General features: G+C 37.6%; 1 protein-coding gene across 10 annotated transcripts in view; it reads left to right on the top strand.

Annotated features, from left to right (window-relative positions):
* Positions 1-13,527, top strand: part of LOC120516736 (girdin-like) — a 201,236-nt gene that overhangs the window by 165,791 nt on the left and 21,918 nt on the right. For 3 of the 10 annotated variants that reach the window (XM_039738626.1, XM_039738622.1, XM_039738620.1), the window contains 3 exons: positions 2,875-2,961; positions 3,311-3,391; positions 12,613-12,884. In XM_039738626.1, the coding sequence (XP_039594560.1) occupies positions 2,875-2,961; positions 3,311-3,391; positions 12,613-12,884 (440 nt within the window). Of the gene's footprint in view, positions 1-2,874; positions 2,962-3,109; positions 3,167-3,310; positions 3,392-12,612; positions 12,885-13,527 lie in introns of all 10 variants that reach the window. The other 7 variants (XM_039738631.1, XM_039738628.1, XM_039738623.1 and 4 more) reach the window with 6 other exon arrangements.

The following is a 13,527-nucleotide window of genomic DNA, read 5'->3' as shown; positions in this document are numbered from 1 at the left end:
ATTGCATTTTTCTTTTACATTTAGGTGCTTCATTTATATGTTATGTATCTTGCGTTAAAAAAAAAAATTAACTCTTTATATTGATATTATCTTAGTGTAGAAAAAATAGTTTACATGTAACTTTAGTATTCTGCAATTGTGTGATATTGATACAGAATATTTTTGTTTTTACTACCGTTATTATTTTGGTCTATAATAAATGTATGAAGTTAAAAAGAGAAACATTATAAGATTCTAATTGGTTCATTTACCTGAATGTTAAGCAGTTTTAACATTAAATCCAGATCTACAAGTAATAATATACCCGTTTTGAAAGGGTTTCACTCATGTTGTGATTAATTATATTGACCCTCTAGACCAGGGTTGAGCAACTTAAATCCTTGTTCTATAAACTGGTGACAGTTTTTTAAAGTTGTAACAGCCTGTTTGATCAGTGTTAATTTTGTGTCTGTAAATTATTACTCTTTTGCACTGTTGTTGTTAGCGAATTGATACTCCTGCTTGTTCCATTCAGAACTACCCAACCTCATACATTTTCAGCTGTCCGAAACACTAGCTCTGATTTCAGTTTTTGTCTGTCATGCATGTCTGCTACAGGACTACTACATTCAGCCTCACCAATTTGAATATGATTACAATAGAACCTCATCTTACAAGAATTCAGATTAATACAAACTGGTGGTAGAAGACACAATGAAGGAACAGAATGTAAAAGCTAAAACTGGTGTGGCACAAAACCTCTTTATTTTGTGGTGTGCAGGAAGTAGTGAGATGTACACCTTCAGCAGTTGGGCTCCGCCTCAATAATAGGGGTTTCAGGATGTGTGAGACACACTCTCATTTTATCTCACAAACCCCTGCATACAAAGAAAGATGCTCTCCCCCACACAAACTCTCATCTCCCACTCACTGCTTATTTCGTCTGGTATATGTTCACTCTGGCTAAGCATGATTTTTGTGAAACAGCACACTGCTTTACCTGTGGCTGCTTGGGACTTAAACTGGGTGGCATGTCTGCCTGTGATGTAGTTTCATGTGCAGTGACTTAGTCATGTGCACAATACTATTACTGTACACAGGTATGGTGTGCATTTATATATGAAGTGATTGATATAGAGTATGCAGGAAAACAGTACAGTATAAGGCGATGTCCATATACACCATACACAATGTCTCGCTGTAGGTGTTGCCTAAGAATGTATCCTTCAGGTAAGATGAGGTTCTTCTGTACTTAGAGTAAAAGGGGAAATGAAGGAATACATTAAACCATAAATAACAAAGAGGTCTAATTATGACCATTTTAATCACCCACCATTTCTTATGCAATGACCATTGCTTTGCCATCTAAATGGCTTGGGGATATCAGCTAAGATTTCATGGCATTTCAAAAGTTCTTCAGTGGTTTTTGGCAAGTCAGCTATGCATACTGCTTTACTTTTTAATCTCTGGTCATTTTATGTGTGCCTGTACAATGTAGCTCTTTGTACAGAATTAATCCTGACTTCCGGAGATAATTATTACCAAAAAGAGGCTGTACCAGAGAACTGACTCCCTGTTGGTTAAACAGCAATAGAAAGCCATGTTCTTGTAGATTAAGGTTTTTGTGAATGACTAATTCTTACTTAAGACCCAGGCTTCCAGTCAAGGTGGTATTAATAAGTCTCCACTTTGCCACCATTTTTGGGTGAGTAGATTTTTTTTTTTTCCAGATTGCCTTTCATTTCTTTATTTTATCATTTTAAGTCCTTATCTTAATGTATCAATTTAAATGTTTATTATTCAAACTTTAATATAACTACATGTTACCAGAATTGATTTTTGAACATAGTGTGAACAAAATTCAGGCTTGTAGTTCAGTGTCCGAACATTTAAGAATTGCATTAATTTCCAGATCTTTTTTTGGGGAAAAAAATATTATTTTGAGGCTATCCCACTTGAACTAATTTGACTAGTCATAATTGTTTTTTTTCTGGAATCATTTACCAGTATTTATCAGTTGTCTGGCATACACATTTTCTTACAAAGTAATAACAATGGCCAATAAATCCTTTATAGGCTGTGAACATTGCCCCAGACACAGACAGGCAGACACATTCATGTCACCCAGCACACGTTTATTTTTTATCGTTTGACACAGTTCAGTACTCACAAGCCCCCAATACCCCTCAGTCCAGGCCAATCCAATGCCTTCTCTCTCTCTCTCTCTCTCTCTTTTCTTCTTCAGGCCACCTCCTGCCTCCTCCAGAGATCTTGTCCACTCTTCCACCCGATGCTTGTCCATTTTCTGAAGGGAGGCGGCCCCTTTAAATGAGCACCCGGATGTGCTCAATGTGTGTTCCCGGCAATCTCCCACTAACACGCCCCAGTGTGGCGGAAGTGCCCGCTGTCTCCCTGGAAGCACTCCGGGTGTCACTGTTCCTCTTCCCCCCTGCACTTCCTGGTGTGGCGGAAGTGCTGAGGTCCAGGGTCCTCCTGCCGGTAACCATGGGTCCCTACAGGGTCGAGCTTCCCAGCTCTTTACCCGCGGCCCCCAGGGCGGTCACCCCCTCGAGGTCTGGAGGAGGCACAAGCCCTCCTCCTGTCTTGGGCGTCCCGGCTGGCTACCACCTCCATCCAGGTACCACAAGGCATATATACTATATACATTTTAACGCACATTGGAGGGTAGTTTTTAATACAAAAAGAGGTACACATTTTATTAATGAAGGAGTAAGTTAATTTGCAGGCATGAATGAGGTAACTACTGATTAATAGACAGGATTAGCTTGTATGGACTGCAGCCTTCAAGGACCTAGTGTGCTCAACCCAGGCCAAGGTGTCCAGTGCATGTGTAAAGATACTAACATATGAATTTGTCTCTGTTGCATTGGATAGGAGTGCAGAATATTAGCTTTGCAGATGCTCTTGCTCCTCCTGTTCTTGGCACTTCTACAATGTGCAGAATTCCTTGTAACATCTGTTGTAAGTGATTTGCTTGTGTGCATTTTTGTTTTATTCACTTCTGTTTATTGCTTAGACCCTCGTAACCTACTAACAGCATTTTAGTTCAGTCATTTTATTTTCCTTTTTTGTTTGTCTTCATCCTACTGTTTGTTCGCTTTTCCTGTAGTGCCCTTTTCTAAAGTGTCCTCTTGGACTCCCTGGAAATCCCTCGGCTTTCAGACTTGTAAGACAATGGTATTTCTTGACAGTGAGCATGCTCAGCCTGATACCCAGTGCATGGCTCCTGCCTCAGACCATTCTGTGATCAGAATTTATAGGTACATTATTTTTTTTTTTTTTTTTGTCACTTTTCCAATTTTCCATCCAGCTTCCAGGCCATCCAGTCTTGATAGTGGCAAGACAAGCAGTAGTAATAGCAATAATAATGCATCGCCGCTTGAAGCTCAAGGTATGATTTTTGTCACAATTTAATTTTTGTTTGCTGCTGCTTTTTGCTTTCCATTTGACCTTTCATCCACCTGTGTTTGCATGTTAGTGCAGATGATGTGTATTTCATAGCTTGACCCATCCTTTTGCATATATTTTCAGGTTTTTTTTTTTTTGTTGTGATTAATGTGGCCTATGTAACACGTTAAAAAATATTGTCGCATCTAGGGCCGGCAACAAGGTGATCACCTCAGTACTTTGGTCAGCATGGGATTTTCATGTTATTTTTTTTTTAACATTACGAAACATTAATACCAAGAAGTTAAGTATGTACCTACAGAATTACATAGACATCCAGTACTGTATTTATATACAACCTTTAAAAATTTTATTAAATAAAATTTTCATTTAAAGGTTTAAAATTTCATATTATGTGGTGCACAGCAATAACTCCACATGTAAATGCGTAGCACTGGTGTTCATTTTCTTAAATTATACATACTGAAATAGGTGAAGGGGAAATGGGTTTATGGCAGTCCTGGTGCAATGCAAGAGATAAGTTGTAGTACTAGGGTGTTGTACCGTGTTAGCCATTATGAATGTAGAGAAAAGCCAAGCAAAATGACACCTTTTATTGGCTAACTAAGAAGATTACAATATGCAAGCTTCCGAGGCAACTCAGGCCCCTTCTTCAGGCAAGAGTAATCTTGCCTGAAGAAGGGGAATGAGTTGCCTTGAAAGCTTGCATATTGCAAGAGATAAGTTGCAAAGGTAAAAATTAGGCTCTTTTTTTTTTTTTCATTTCATATTTCTATAAGAAGGTTGATTCGATGTCCTATCACATCAGTGCTAAATAAGATATCTTTGAGTGGCACTAAAACCAAAATAAGTCTGTAGTATCGCTCTGTCTTTAACTTGCCAGTCTGCCAGGTAGCTTACAGTGTTGATTGCCCTAATATAATGACAAAATCCTGCAAAGCAGAAATCTAATGATTATCCGTACCCATGATTCAGGTTTGCAGTATCATCACTAATTTATGCAAAGAATGCTAAATAACCATCCAAGTAATGCACAGTGTCAGTTTTAAGTGAGATGTCAGCTATGGAGATCTTTCTTAGCATGGCAGGAGTAAAGGTGTGGGTACAGCAGTGTTTTCTGACCATTTTTCTGTCGTGGCACATCTTTTGTAACCCTAAAAATCTCACGGCACACCATGATTCTACCCACCACAAAGGCATTATATCTCTTATATGTGTTAAACTGAAGGGGCAGAACAGGGCAGGGGTCAGCAAAAAAAGCAGCTTGGAAATTGGCACTTGCAGACACAGCACTTGTATAGAGTATAATTTTCAATCGTTGATAGAGATGAACAATTGAGGATAATATTTGTGGAGTTTTAACACAAGTTTGAATGTTTGCCCATTTAAGAAATGCTTATTCCTTCATTAAATCAGTCTTTAGCGGTGCATTCAAAGTCAACAGACGTTTCAATCATTTTTTGCTTTGATATGTTTGTGTATCATGTGCTATGCCAGTCTGAGAATGAATACATTGGTCTCGTTTTCTTATTGCCTTCTTTTCAACTTTCCTTTTAGGAAGGCATTCAGATTCAGGTTGTACTTGCTCAAGTAGTATTTTGTTAAAAGGTCAGGTTTAAGGTTATTGTTTAAGCTTAAACTATGCCATTATTTGTTTTAATTGCTTTGTGCGGATTATACATTAATTTTCTGATTCCCAGCCCTTGTATATATAAACTGAGGAGGTTTCTACCCTTGGCCATATTTCTCTGTTTGATCTGTACAGCCCTTTCAAATGTAGCTTATCTCGTAAGTCCCAGCAGGATTGTGCTAGTTGAAGCATTCCTGGCCTTTGCTAAGGTATTCTAAACGTCATCCCTTTCAGGGGAATTACCCGGGCACAGCAATAGGTCCTTGACCCCTGTAGAGGTATTCTGAAGTTGCTTTGTATTTGATCTGTAAGCCGGGAAGGGCAGCATCAGGCCCTTGGCCTCTGTTGTGTTGAACGAATGTAATATAAGTTAGTAGGATGCAAGTGTACAGTAAATTAAGGCTAATTGTTTAGGCATTTCCAGTATTAACTTGTCCACCAATATAAAAAAATAAAATTGGTAACACGTCCTTCACCTTTATTAGTATACCTTCTAGGAGTATATGTAGACTATGAGTATCCATTGCAGGGGTACCAGGTAAGCACCCAGTGGGCCCATGATTGTTTTTGTGGAATACTAAGTTAAAGGTATCACCTCCTATCATTTTACTGTCTCCCATGCCATGGATCAGGGGTTTAAATGCAGTCTAGCCTGAAACATACAAGGACAGGGGACATGTAGCTGTTAACTATTGTTAATCTTAACAAACAACATTTGTGTATATTAGAATAAACAAACTAAATGACCCTATATAGACATAGAGCCCTGTGTTTAAACTCGGACCCTGGGCAGTTAGTATGTCAATATTGCACATTTCTGAATGCAGGGAATCTGTTGCACATACAGTAATTTGGGTTTCAAGGGCTACATTACAGTAATTTTAATATAGTACTTACTACATTCAGGCACTGCAATTTTCCAGTGGCATACAAATATTGATCAGATCAATAATCCAATCCTCCCATACAAAAAACAGTCCAGAATCAACATTTTATTTGCAAATATCAATAGCATAGTACTTGTCTATTTTCAATTAAAAGTAGCTCCACAAAACAGCAGTAGTTTACTTCCATGTGAAAATAAGGCCAGGAAGAAATTTTTGCAATTGCTCTGTCAGTTTGATAAACAGATCATTCCTCATGGCGATTGATCATAGACCAAGATTATTGATTGAGGGCAATTTATAAAGAACATCCATTTGGGATGAGGAGTGACATTTTATTTATTTGGTATCTTTTTTTTTTATATATCCTTGCTTTTTCTTTTTCTAGAAATTGTGTTCAAGATGAAAATATTTATTTATTTTTTTAAAACATTTTTGGATTCCTAAAGTGCCTGAAGTTGTTACCATTGAAGAAGTAATCTTTGAATGATTTTGTTTAATGGATAACAGGTTATTGATATATTCATATATTTAGTGTGTAAATTTATCTGTAAATCTGTATCATTTACAATAACACACCACCTTCCTGCTAGTCCAAAAATATTATATATTAGTCTCATGGAGCTAGATGTGATTCTCAAAATGTCTGGGAATAACCCTTAAAAACGTCTTCCTAAAGCACTCACCCCCAGTTCCTCCAGGCCTTGCATTTTAAACCGCCGCTTGGGTTTTAGGAAGAGAACAAAAGGTACGGAACAAAACACTTAACGCTGCCAAAAAATAAAAACCTCAAACTGATGTTACTAATTCAAGAGCTCAGAAGCATAGGGTAACTGAGTCTTAATAATTAATTTGCATGTTGTAATGAGTACAGTGGCTGTGGAAAGACACCTGCGCACACACACAACACCATAACTACTTGACTCCACATGTTTGAGAAGTGCTTCTGTCTGCTAGGATATCCTTCTGTCATTTTAAGTATTACATTACTATATGAGGGAACAACAGCAAGCAGAGTTTAGATAAGCATTGTGGTTGATGAATATTCAATGTGTTAAAATTGTTTGCATTTCCAATTAGACAGCAATGTTACATTTCCTTAGCTATTAGTTTAGACGTGCAGTCAGAATATTGTGGATATTGTGCAGCCTTGTCAGTGTTTGGTTAGTGGTGTTGGGCAGAGGTTGCTGATTTGGCTGTTTTGAGTACTGAAATCTGCATCTCCTGTGCCTTTTAGTTTTCAGCTTACTTAATGACACACTCTTTACTTCAAATGCATATTTTGCAGTTCATATTTTCATGAATTAAAAGATACAGACAATGAAATAGCAGATGCCTTAAACTTACATTTTTCTGAGGTGTTCACATGTGAGCAAGTGGATAACCTCCCAGAGGTAAACGCAACTACTAAGGAGGTACTGAGGGAATTAGAAATTGTAGAGGGAGAAGTGCTGCTCAGATTAAATAAGATGAAATCAAACAAATCACAAGGCCCAGATGATTTTTATTCTCGAGTTCTTAAGGAGGCAAGTGAGTACATATATAAACCCTTGACACATATTTTTAGGAAGTCACTGAGCACTGGAGAGATTCCAAAGGACTGGAAAATGGCAAATATCATCCCATTATATAAAAAGGGTGACAGGGCAGATCCAAGCAACTATAGGCTAGTAAGCTTAACATGCATCACAGGAAAATTAATGGAAGGAATTATTAAGGATAAGATTGAGCAACACATGGCAAGGACAGGAGTTATTCTGAACAGTCAGCATGGGTTCAGAAGAGGGAGGTCGTGTTTTACTAACATGTTGGAATTCTATGAGGTTGCAACAAAAGCATACGACCAAAGTGGAGCTTATGATATTATTTATCTGGACTTTCAGAAAGCATTTGATAAGGTGCCACATGAGAGGTTGGGCATCAAGTTAAAAGAAGTGGGAGTTCAGGGTGATGTTTTTAGATGGGTGCAGAATTGGCTCAGACACAGGAAGCAGAGGGTGATGGTGCGAGGAACCTCATCAGAACTGGCCGATGTTAAGAGTGGTGTCCACAGGGGTCAGTGCTAGGGCCGTTGCTATTTTTAATATATATAAATGATTTAGATAGGAATATAAGTAACAGGCTGGTTAAGTTTGCAGATGATACCAAGATAGGTGGATTAGCAGATAATTTGGAATCCGTTATATCATAACAGAAGGACTTGGATAGCATACAGGCTTGGGCCGATTTGTGGCAGATGAAATTTAATGTCAGTAAATGTAAAGTATTACACATAGGAAGTAAAAATATTAGGTTTGAATACACAATGGGCGGTTGGAAAATCGAGAGTACAGCTTATGAGAAGGATTTAGGAGTCATAGTGGACTCTAAGCTATCAACTTCCCAACAGTGTTCAGAAGCCATTAAGAAGGCTAACAGAATGTTAGGTTATATAGCACAATCTATGGAGTACAAGTCCAAGGAGGTTCTGCTCAACCTTTATAATGCACTGGTGAGGCCTCATCTTGAGTACTGTGTGCAGTTTTGGTCACCAGGCTACAAAAAGGACATAGCAGCACTAGAAAAGGTCCAGAGAAGAGCGACTAGGCTGATTCCAGGTCTACAGGGGTTGAATTATGAGGAAAGATTAAAAGAGCTGAGCCTTTACAGTTTAATCAAAAGAAGATTAAGAGGTGACATGATTGAAGTGTTTAAAATTATGAAGGGAATTAGTACAGTGGATCGAGACTTGTATTTTAAAATGAATTCATCAAGAACACAGGGACACAGTTGGAAACTTGTTAAGGGTAAATTTCGCACAAACATTAGGAAGTTTTTCTTTACACAAAGAACGATAGACATTTGGAATAAGCTACCAAGTAGTGTAGTAGACAGTAAGACGTTAGGGACTTTCAAAACTCGACGTGATGTTTTCTTGGAGTAAACAAGTGAATAGGACTGGCGAGCTTTGTTGTGCTGAATTGTCTGTTCTCGTCTAGATTGTTCTAATGAATGTAGATACTGGTTCTTTCAGGCTTACATCGACTCCTACACTATCATTGTATGGTGAACAGCAAAGAGCACACACAGCACCTGCAACAACATAGTTCACCTTTCCATTCGTCCATTGATGCCGTTGAATGTCGATGTATTACCTGATGTTACAGACAGGTTATGTTTATTTTTAAAATGTGTGCTCTGCACATACAACCCACATTTCTATGTCTAATGGTTTTTTTTTTAGGAGACATTTCGACTGTCAGTGGTTCATCATATAGAGAAGCTTGCTGTCTGTTGAACCAGGGTAACAAAAGCACCGCTGATCTTTGCAGTTTAAAATCACCGCTCCAACACTGAGTGCCGCTTTCAGAAGGCATTGCATTGGTTCAGAAATGAGCCTGTCAGTGAGCCATCTAAATGTTCCCACCCAGATTTAAGAAAAATTCACTCATGGTTGTCTCTAGACTTATAAATTATACATCTGGCTACAGCAAGACTAATTTTACTGTATATTAGCTTTAATTTTAACCTGTCGAAAATTTTAGTGCAGTGTTCTCTGCTTTTCTTTGCTGCACCTTGATTGGATAGTAAAACAGATATCAGTTAATCAGGGCTCAGCCTTAGCACTGTTTGAATATTAACGTGAGGTGCTTGTCTGAATTTTTCTGCTTTTAAATATTAACATGATGTAACATATTTAGACAATTTGCCTCAAAACTGTATGGAATAATTTTGAAAATGTATGTACATTGTAAGATGGCATTAGTAGCCACTGCTACCTTGCAGCTCCATGAATTGGCATTTGAACCCTAATCACTGACATCCACCCTGTGTCTGTGTGGGTTTTCCTGTGGGCTGTCCAGGTTAAGTTTATTGGTGGTCCTACAGTAGCCCAGAGTGACTTAGCATGAAGGTGTGTGTGTGGATGTGAGTGTGTTGAGTTGGTGCCCCATCCAGAACTGATTACTGCATTGTACCCTGTGCTGCCAGGATAGATCCCAGCCCATTGACCCTCATTGGGATTAAGTGTGTTTAGCAACTGATGGATATAAAGTTATATTGTGTAACACCATGATAAATGACCTATCCATACAGTAATTTGATTTACCTAGAAAACACTGTGAATTGAATCTTCATAATCATCATTATTCCGTTACCTTAAAGATTTTTGCATTGAGGATTCCCATACACCACCCCCACTGTGTTTGTGAAGCTTCCATATAAAACTACAGAGTTGTCCTTTGACAACAAAGTCCTGTCATTCCTTTTCTCTAAAACTGTTGCCCTAAGACCCCTTTGAGTCAAAAATCAGAGTGGAGGAAGCTTGTTTAATTAACAATTTTAATTTTTCTTCATGAAGAGGGAGCATCCCGTCACAGCAGTTTAAGGGAATGGTCCCAGAGCAAAGTCAGAGTCCCATATTTATAGACAACAGTGCTGAATTAATGCTTACACAACATCTGATATTTACTGTGACAAGTTCACTAGCTTATACACCTAAATAAAATTCTCATTCTGCTACGTTCTTTTCCTTCTCAATATTTCTTGCAGTTGCCACTTTCTTTCATCCCCACCTAGAACATTCAATCTCTTTGGTGCTCAGACAACCTTCATCTAGTTTCCTAATATGCTTGCTGAGGCAACAACCCGTTGCAGCAGTCTCTTCATGCTACTTCTAAGATAAATGCTACATTTTAATGTGGAACGCATACCAAAACACTTCATACACAATAACCATATTATCCTAAGATAACTATATTACCCTTTGATCCCCTTTGTTTTCTTTCACATCTCTTTGTTTTGTGCTAGCTTGTGTTTGTTTTCTGCTGAAGTGCGTTTCATTTTCTTTGCAATCTAATAGAATGGCGTAGTGCTTGTGTGAAATCACTACTGGCTTTACTTCTGGTAATGTGAAGCTAAGAATATGTAGTATATCATAGTTTCTGCGCAGATGTTATTGAAACCCCTTAAAATGAATCTGTTTGTACTTTTCTAACTTCACCAAGTAAACATTTGTAAATTATTTCTCTCTTATATTTTCATAAATTTCCAATAATGCGAAAATGCTACAAAATTTAAAATAACTTCATCATTCAGCTTTATTCAACACAGTTGTGTTGTGCAAGATGTCAATAAATGAAACATTGATGTCACTAGTGAACTAACATTTAATTGGTAATAAGAAAATAAAGATGTAATTTCTAAGAAAATCAGATAACCGGGTATAATATGTGAAATATTAAATTATTTGTGAAAAGTGTTATTTTGAGATTTGTAATGTACAAATCTGTTTTGTTATTGTTGCAAAAATTGTATATTTTTAAATACTATTAATCACATCTCAGATTGTATATAGAATGTCAAATTGTATATAAATATGTATATGGGTTTAGATTAGACAGTTTATTAATTAGATGCTAGTAAAGTGTACAAGTTAAATTTTAAAAATGGACCCTTGTCCCTTGTTGCAGGTATTGCCTTTTTCCTTTAATGTCTTTGTGTGATTTCTGCCACTTTTTGAACTGTTTTACTTTTCTACTTAATTTCACTTTGCTCTGTTGATCCATATAGCTGCCTATCAAAGAATTCTCTGATCAGGATTTGTGATCATTGCCTTCTCCTCCAATATCTGGTCACAGAATCATGTAGAAACAACTTTTAGCAGTGAGGAAACCATCTTGTGCATCTCGGACATGCTGTGCTGTCTTATCACAGATTAATAAAACAACAATCCCTGAAATTTTGTACTATTCATTTCTCTTTTTGTAATTTTGCTTTCATCAACTTTCTAGGCCTGCCTGTTGCATTACAGAATCAGGCTATCCCTGCATTCATGGATTGAAGGTAGAAAATCTAACACTGGATGGGATTCCAGCCACCTACAGAGAACACTGCACACACATCTACTCTCCACTTAAACGTGTTATGCCTGCAGAGAGACCAAGGTTCTTTTTAATGAGAAAGGACTAGGGGAAGAGATGGCAGTAGGAAAGTGCCAAGTTTGTGTTTTTTCATCAAACCCTAAACATTGCATTGAAAGTCAAAAACCTTTAAACAAACCTGTCTTTTTAATACCAGAAGTATAGTATTTCAAAAGAATAACGTACAGAAATCTCTCAATTTGCATATCTTGAATAACAAAGGGAATTGCACACCTACCTTTATATGGTCGCTCCAATGATGTCACATACTGCTCTCCCCAGATGCCTTCTAGGTGAAATTACCATGGAAACTGCAACAGTAAATCACAGAAAATGGTGGCGCCCATAATAAAACAAAATGATGACTTTTCTCAGGAGACCTCAAACAAAAACTAACACCAGAAACCTATCATCTGAGGTAAAAAAGACATACTTTATCTAAGCAGTATGCACAAAAGTTACAAAAAAAATATGAAAAACATCGTTTATAACAACAGTGTCAGTCTAGTGCCTTGCTTGTGCTTGTTTTGGAATGTGGCTGGAAAATCACAAAGACACTGGGAGAACAAGGGAGCTCCACAGGGTCAGTATCCTAGTTAGGCTTCAAACCGGGAGCTGTGAGGCAGCAGTATTAATCAGTCTTTTCTAAATTTGGTAATGAAATTCATGCTTTTCATTTAATCATCATTTAAATGTTTTTCAGTTGTTTGTGCCAATAGCTTGTAGAAAAGTGGGAGATTTCTGTTTCTTTTGCATCCCATTTTAATGTTATTCCTTATTCACACAAAAGCAGATGCTGTCAATGGGAGTCAGAGTCGACCACAAAGTCAAAGCAGCGGTGAATTTAGTTTGAGCGTTGATGCTGAAGTGTGGTCAAGTGGCAGTAGTCCAGTCCAGCAACCTGGCCAGGCTTATCCGAGATCTTCAAAACAGAGTCCTTTGTTTTTTCGAAAAACACTGGAAATTCAGAATCAGCCGAAGAAAAAAGCAGCTTCTCCTGGAAGTGAGGTTGTTTCGTTGCAGCAGTTTTTGGAAGAAAGCAGCAGAGTATCACCAACAAATGTAAGATCTTTTTATTTTCCTAAGATAAGTGAAAATGTATTAACTTTTGATTACATTCCTAATATTTATTTGATGGTATAAAATGAGCACTTGAAAAATAAACACTTGTGGTTATTTAATAAGGTGGAATTTTAATGCATATGTTGCAGATTTTGACTCACAGGTAGGATCGATTTAAAATCTAGAGTATTAGAAAAGTTGTGCAATTTGTTGTCTTATGTAAAATATTTAACTAATTTACAGAGTACTACTTTTCTTATGCCAGACAGTCTGCGTCATATCAGTACAGGCCCGAACATGGGTGCTACTTCTATGTTTCCACATCTTCAGGTTTCTTTATTGGCATAATTTCTAATGTGGAGAGTCACTTCTGATACCTGCAGGAGATCGAGACTCATAGCTTATTTACTCTAAGCTTTATTCCCCACCAGGTGACATTGTGGCATCCCCAAACACTGAATAAAGCCAAGAAAGAGAACATTTCATCTTAAGGAAAAAATTAATAGGGGGGTGGTGGATTTAAACAATGGGAAATAGTAAACTGGTAAGGTATTAGACATCACATCAACACCTGATGCCCTTCCTAGGTTTCTAGGTATTGATCCCTGTTAAAGTCAGGCAATGACTCCTCCATGACTGCTCC

This window comes from Polypterus senegalus, chromosome 16 (genome assembly GCF_016835505.1).
Source record: "Polypterus senegalus isolate Bchr_013 chromosome 16, ASM1683550v1, whole genome shotgun sequence".
NCBI classification, from domain to species: domain Eukaryota; kingdom Metazoa; phylum Chordata; class Cladistia; order Polypteriformes; family Polypteridae; genus Polypterus; species Polypterus senegalus.
This window is presented reverse-complemented; position numbering and strand designations above follow the sequence as displayed.